Source organism: Poecilia mexicana, unplaced genomic scaffold (genome assembly GCF_051168715.1).
Source record: "Poecilia mexicana isolate PSO_F unplaced genomic scaffold, ASM5116871v1 scaffold_2, whole genome shotgun sequence".
NCBI lineage: Eukaryota > Metazoa > Chordata > Actinopteri > Cyprinodontiformes > Poeciliidae > Poecilia > Poecilia mexicana.
In genome coordinates, this window is record NW_028263371.1 from 9,169,922 (window position 1) to 9,177,334 (window position 7,413).

Sequence of the window (7,413 nt, forward strand, 5' to 3'; positions counted from 1 at the left end):
AAGTTCCAGCTCGACATCACAGGCTGGGGCCTGAACGCCAAAGGACTTTGTGTTTATTTTCATGTTCATTTTTGTCATTAAACTGTTTTAATCGCTTTCTTTCTCCGTCTGAGTCTCTCCAGATTGAAATGTCTTTATGCAAAACATTTGAATTACATTATTCAGCATAAACGGAATGGTGCCAAATGAGGAAACGTATGTAAACTTCTGAAAGTGAAAGAAGTAATAAAGCAAAAGTAAAAAAAAGAAAGAAAAAAAAAGAAAATTATATATATATATTTTTTTTTTTTAATTAGTCTGCCACTTAGTGAAAATAAATAATATTAAATTACATATGTTATATATATCTTAATCCCACCTGGCCTAAAACAGGAACACTTTTGTGTGTCAGTGAGAAATATAAATTCAACCATCTGTTTTCCATCCATCCATTTTCTTTACACCCTTATCTCTTAGTGGGGTCGGGAGGGTTGCTGGTACCTCCATCTGTTTTCAGTTGTATCTAAATACATTAATGATCTTTTTAACATTCTATCCTTACATAATTCTCTAGCTTACCTGTAATCAAAACAATAATCAAATGTTTATTTCTGACTTTCATGCAGAACTAATCGATTCAAAAAGAGCTGCTTGACCTTCCGTACTGCCTCGTAACCTGGGATAAAAAGACTTGTTTTTCGCAATACTTGTGTTTTTGAGAGCACAGACAATGGAAATTCAGTATTTTGAAATAGGAAGTTCTGTACAGAAAAATTTGTCACGAGTCTAAACCAGTCACCGACCCGCAGTCACCTGATAAAGATTGTTTGACTTCAAACAGATAGAAACGGAAATGAAGAAATTAGAAAAATAGACAACTGCTCATAAAAAAAGGGACAATATTAAAAGTTTTCGTTATGTGACGTTAATGAATGGGGCGTGTGGATATTTTCTGCACTCAGTGTATAATTAACATCAAGCACAGGAAAATTACGCAACTTTAAAAATGACAAGTTATGGTTTCAAAACAGCAACACCCAATTATTGAAAACAGCATCCTGTGAAGATTTCCTAGAAGTAAAAAAAAATAAATAAATAAAATATTATTATTTATGTTTTCCATACAAATTGTAACACAGGGACACAGCAAGGAAGCATTCAAGATTTTAAATTTTCTCACTTTATCTTCTAAACATATTTTATTTACAGTTGGCTTTGTGGTTTCATTCTAACTCCGTCTTAATACAAGAGTCCCAAATAGAGTTTGTCATAATGACTAACCAAGGTCTGCTCAGATTGTCATTTATTACCTCTATGCCTTGAATACACCTGAGAAAATTCAGTTTGACGATAGCATGCCATCAGTCCTCTGCTTGCAGGGATTTTTATTTCACTTTTGAGCAATCCAGTCCCACAACTTCCTCAAAGACTTCCTCTGGTTTCAAACCTCAGCTAAATCTTATGCATTTCCTTTTCCTGTCTCACGTTAAATATCATTTTGCAGAACAAATTCATTGGCATGGTATACATGCTTCCTTTCTCCCTGTCCCAGGGAAACTACACTTCTATCTATAAAAGGTCTGATTCTGATCCTTTAAATGCCTTTATTTGAGCATATTGTGCAACGTGAAACCGCAGCTATTGCTACAGGGAACAGAGACAAGGAACATATGAAATTTTTGACTATATAACTGGTCACTCTTAGAGGAAGAAACGTAAAATGTGTTCAATTATTTTGCAACAACCAATTATGAACAGGAAAAAAAAAATCACTGTGTGCAAATAAATTATATATATTATAGATAATAGATATATAATAAGAATAATAATATATTTGTGTTTTTTCTGAGATGAAAGCCCTCCCTTCATTTCCTGGTTTTGCTTCTCCGCTCTTAAGAACTGGGATTTGTGTTCAGTGGCTGCATTTCCATCTCCAGGACAATAGGTGTCGCTCTTTCCTTGTTTCATGTCCGATGCCTTAGAGTAACAAATATCAGTTGGAATGATTCTGGACATTTCTTGGATTATTCAGATAATCAAGAGAGGCTCGGACATAAAAGAGAACCATAATGAGCCATGAGAGCGTTCAGGAGTTTCATGCTGTGATACTTAAGGAGCGGAAAGGGTGAAGCCATGAGCGAGCGACAGACCGAAAAATGCATAAAAAATCAAATCAAATCAAATCAAATAAATAAACGTCTTAGAACAACTTCTTGGATCTTGTACTCTCCTTTCTGAAATTCATATTAAGATATATTATCAATATACAGATGGAACATTAATTTATCTAACTTATCCAGTTTAAGAAGTGTAAGTCATAGTGGTGTAATTAATGTATTTTTCCCCTAACTTTGATAAGTATGACTTACGGATACAGAAAACCTAAAATTTGGTTTCTCAGAAAATTACAGTAATCCATAAAAGCAATACAAAAATGTTTCTTCTTTCTTTTTTTCTTTCTTTCTTTCTTTCTTTCTTTCTTTCTTTCTTTCTTTCTTTCTTTCTTTCTTTCTTTCTTCCTTTCTTACTTTAGAAATTGACCTAAAATATGTCCATGTTTTATACTGCATCCAATCACCATCATCTGCACTGACTTTGGATTGGATGGGCACTTCACTCCTCCTGTGACTTTCTGTGCCCCACTCCCTCCAGACTGTGGGATATTAATTTCCAATTGAGATGCAACATTTACTTTCAGCTAAAAAGAGGACTTTGCAGCACCGAGCAGTAATTCCATCTTTTCCTCCTCAGTCAGATCAGATGGCCCCTGACGTTGAAGTTGAGTCAAGCTGCTGCAGTGCATGTGATTTGATTTGTCCATAAACTCTCGAATGCCGTATTTGCTTCAGATTTTTTTTCTGGTTGTTGTGTGGAAAGAATTTCTCCTTCCACTTAACCTTCTGTTAACGTGTGAAAACAGCTCCCTGTGTGCGAACAGCCAGTTCATATGAGAAAATGACTTTTCTGAGGATAAGACTGACGTATCAGCTTGTACTTGAAATCCACCACTTTGTGTGAATGAATTTATATAACTTATAAATTAACAGTTTTTTTTTTTTTTGTAATATTCTATTTAAAATTTAAGGAGTGGGAAATGCCCCTCCGTGTCTCTCTGAAGTAACGCCCCTGAAACCTGAGGATACCATTTGCGTTCATCCTCTCCTCTCCATCCTTGTCGGTCTGTATTTGTATTTGCGTGTGAGAGGCGAGCGAGAAAACGGGAGTAGGAAGCTGCAGAGGCGCCCCTCACGGCAGCATCTCAACAGTTAAATGTTAATTTATCAGTCACCCCTGTGAGTACGCGCACACACGCACATGGTAAGCCCAGTCTTCATAAGCAGGCTGCCGCCGCTGGCACCTCGTTGTTCCTTCCCACTGATCCTCCTGCTGCAGCGCAGAGCGGCTCGGAGAACATGGCACTGGCCGACACGGAGCGCGCCGCGTCCGGCTGCGGGGACTCGGGCTCCCCGTTTTCAGAGATCATCGAGCTGAACGTCGGCGGGCAGGTGTACGTGACCAGGCACAAAACTCTGATCGCCGTGCCGGACTCGCTCCTGTGGAACATGTTCAGCAAGAAGTCCCCCAAGGAGCTGGCGAGAGACAGCAAGGGGCGCTTCTTCTTGGACAGGGACGGCTTCCTGTTCCGATACATCCTCGACTACCTGAGAGACCTGAATTTGGTCCTCCCGGACTACTTCCCGGAGAAGAGCCGCCTGCAGAGGGAGGCTGACTTTTTCTTGCTGCGGGACCTGGCTAAGCGCCTCAGCCCGCGGGTGAGTAAGGACAACTCGATCAGCGAGGAGATCATCCAGAGCGACACGGAGGACGGCGCGCAGTGCTGCTCCTCCTCCGGGGAGCCGTTGCGCGCCCTGTCCGCCAGCGGGGCCATGCGCTCACCGTCTCTGGACTCCAGAAAGTCCGGGTACATCACCGTAGGATACCGCGGCTCCTACACGATTGGTAGGGACATCCAGACCGACGCCAAGTTCCGGAGGGTGGCGCGCATCACCGTGTGCGGGAAGACCTCTCTGGCCAAAGAGGTGTTCGGAGAGACGCTGAACGAGAGCAGGGACCCGGATAGGCCCCCGGAGAGGTACACCTCCCGCTACTACCTGAAGTATAATTTTCTGGAGCAGGCGTTTGACAAGCTGACAGAGGCGGGCTTTCACATGGTGGCCTGCAGCTCCACGGGTACCTGCGCCTACACCAGCAACGATCCAAACGAGGACAAGATCTGGACAAGCTACACTGAATATGTCTTCTGTCGGGAATAAGCTCATTCGTGCCATTTCGATGTAAAAAAACAAACAAACAAACAAACAAACAAAAAAAATGTACATAGCAAAACAAAATCTAGAAAGGACTGTCTTTTTCAAAAGTTCTTGTTCTGAATGGTAGGGAACGAGTGGCAGAGAGAAAACTGATTACTCGGTTCGGAAATAGATTCTAGACACGGTTCTAACTGAATTTCACGGAGAAAATCAATATGAGTTTGTTAATTGAGCATCACATGAGCAGTTGCGCCTCCAAAGTATGGGAGGGGGGAGAGGGGAAGTGGTCATCCTTAAAAATGTTCATTTTCCAGTGTCCAAACAACATGTGGGGTTTTTAGTTTCTCACCTAAACTCTGTGTGACATGATGTCAGGCCTTAACTTAGACAAAGGCACTCCTGATTCTTCAAAAATGAAAAGCACAAGTTGTAACATTTAAACAGAGATGAACAAATTTCTTTGTTTTGTTATTTGTTCCATAAATGGGAAATTATGGTTTAGACCTGACAGCAAAGCTTTTAAGAGGGTTTCCTACTATTTTTTTCTTCTTTTTTTAAATAATCCCACTCAAAGTAAGAAGAAAGCCCTCCAAACCCAACATAACACACCATAACGAGCTAGAGCATTTCAAGCAAGGGGATCAACAGTTATTAACTTATTTAGTGCAGAAATTCAATGTTAAATCATGTTAATCTTTCTCTGCTATTTTTCATAGAACATAACTGCTTATTTAGGTAAATATGTTGCCATTTTAATTTCTTTTAAATATATAAATAATACAACAGTATTTAATATTTTTTCTTACATGTTGAATTGAATCTTTTAAAAAATGTAAAGATTACAAATCTTTGTGTGTTTCAATTAGATGAGATGCATCTGGTGTGAAAATGTTGAACGAGTCAATGGATAATTAAGATTCATCTTGGACTTGAGGCAAGCAACTTGACACTTTGACTTACCCCATAGCAACTTGACTTGGACTTAAAGATTAACGAGATTAGACTTATGGCAAAAGATTTGACACATGGGTTTTTTTGTGTGTGTGGCATTAGTGGCCTTTGTTGACAGAAGATGGGAAAGAGGCCAGAGAGAAACGGGTAGCCATGCAGCCAATGACCAGGTATTGAACTCAGTGACGTGGATTGTAACGTGGGGAACCTCCTCTAATCGTTAACCCTTGAGGCTTGACTTGGACTTGTCCCTCAAGACTAGACATTAATTTGAAATCGCTCCTGAAAAACAACAGCTTTTGACTTAGACTTAGTCCTTTGTAGCTTGAGGCATGATTTGGACTTGCTTCTTGTAAACTCGAGACTTAATTTGGACTTGCCCCCGTTGTGTTTTGTCTTGGTCCTCAGTAACCTGAGACTTGACTCAGACCTGCTCCTTAAAGACTTGATACTTGACAAGGACTTGGAAGAAATGACATGCAACCATCCCTGCAGTCTTTCGAAAACTTTCTGGAGGCGCCCTGGCGTTTGTGCTGCACGGCATGGCACAAGCAACCGCCATCGTCTTCATCGCCATATAGTCTCAGCTGATTTAATGCTGAACTGATTGATGTCCAGGAGAGCTGACAGGCGGAGATTAATATTCGGTGTCAATGTACATTCAAGGTTGACTTGTTTGCCCAAGTTTTGTAGTGTCTTCTAGCAGTTTCTACCGCTGCAGTGACCGTAAATGTGTACGTGGAATGTCTGCTATATTTGTTACAGTGTTCAGACCTAAATAAAGCCTTCTTCTCTTTTACTCCAAGCTCTTTGCCAATCATGTTCCTCTTATAATCTGCACTATCTGTTAAAATTAGTGGGATTTTACCTCCCTCCCTCCCCCCCTTCATTTCAAACCCCTACTCCACAGGGAATTAAAGAGTCAGCCTCAAAAAAAGAGACATGCCCTGTCCGGAAATCTCAGCCCTGCACGGCGCTGGGAAAATTTGTTTCACTTTTCGAAAACCCTAAAGGCCTAACATTGAACATTTTCCTCTCTTTCATGTTTGGCTTCTTGGATGTGCTCCGTTTTCTTTTCAACCGCACGAGAAGAAAGCCTCCACATCTGAATGTTGTTAGCATTTAAATGTTGCAGGAGGATGCGCCGCTCCTATTTTGTCACACGAATTCGGCAGCGTGGCGTGTGGATGCAAATAATGCAGCTGCGCACACATGATGCCATTATCATTTCAAGTGTAAATAATGAAAGGGTCCAGCTGCACACAAATAGGAGGGTGCCGTCTGCCAGCGATTGTGGACGAATGGAGAGTCAGTGACTGGCCAGAGCGCAGCCAGCTCTCGCTTGAAACGGACTCAGAAAATGGATTGTTACACCTTCAAAATGTGGCTGGGATTAGAGAACGAACAGCAGGCCCTCTTTGGGGCTCGGCAGAGATGATCTCTTGGCTAAATCATTTAAAAAAGACTGTAGGTCTTCCTCAGCCACCATGTAGAAATTGTGTGAATTCAGTAATATTTACATTTTTAATCTCTACACTGTATTTTCATTCTAAATTTATGTTTTGCACATTTGATAAAAGCAACGTGGTCGGCATCTCAACAACCACAACAAAAGCAACAGGTTTCCGTACTAAAATTTATTTAGTGAGATTCAGCAGCTCAGTATTGGCTTAGCCTTACTTTAGGTCAAAAATCGTTATACCCTTAGGCAATTTCATAATTCAAAATTTGTAAAAGAAGAGCTGGTGCAGTGCTCTACGGTCTGAAAGCCTCCCACTGACTCCTTCAAACATGCCTTGTGTCAGTGTGGCAAAATCATCCAAATGGCTTTCCAGAGAAGACATTTGCCAGATCCTTGTTGGTGCCTGCAAGTTTCAATCTAGCCTGAAAGAGTTGAGTTTGGAGCAGACTCTTTTTTTTTCTTGATTGGTACACACTCACAACATGGCAATGTGAAACTGTCTTCATCAGACAGTGACACTGGTGGTGTAGTAGTTTTCCATTCATGGTAAGTTGGGGATTTTGCAGGTCCTAAACTCTTCCTGTAGAAATTTCTTTCACTTAAGTCTGATACGTTGGGTGGGTCTGGTGCTTTGAAACTAGGTGCTCCACCAGAAGAGCTTGAGTTGCAATTTGCTGAGAAACATTTAATGAAATATCACTGGGGATTCATTGATATATTTGACTCTGTACGTAGAAAATGTGACCCTGT

The 7,413-nt window shown here is 40.9% G+C and overlaps 1 protein-coding gene across 1 annotated transcript; it reads left to right on the forward strand.

Moving 5' to 3' along the window:
- Positions 1–1,935: 1,935 nt before the first annotated feature.
- Positions 1,936–6,006, forward strand: kctd12.1 (potassium channel tetramerisation domain containing 12.1). Its single transcript, XM_015003662.2, has one exon. It carries the CDS (start codon positions 3,393–3,395, stop codon positions 4,251–4,253), a length of 861 nt encoding a protein of 286 aa, XP_014859148.1. The 5' UTR covers positions 1,936–3,392; the 3' UTR covers positions 4,254–6,006.
- Positions 6,007–7,413: the final 1,407 nt, after the last annotated feature.

What these genes read in the sequence shown, in the direction of transcription:
- kctd12.1 (XM_015003662.2), top strand. Translation starts at nt 3,393, where the DNA reads ATGGCACTGGCCGACACGGAGCGCGCCGCGTCCGGCTGCGGGGACTCG.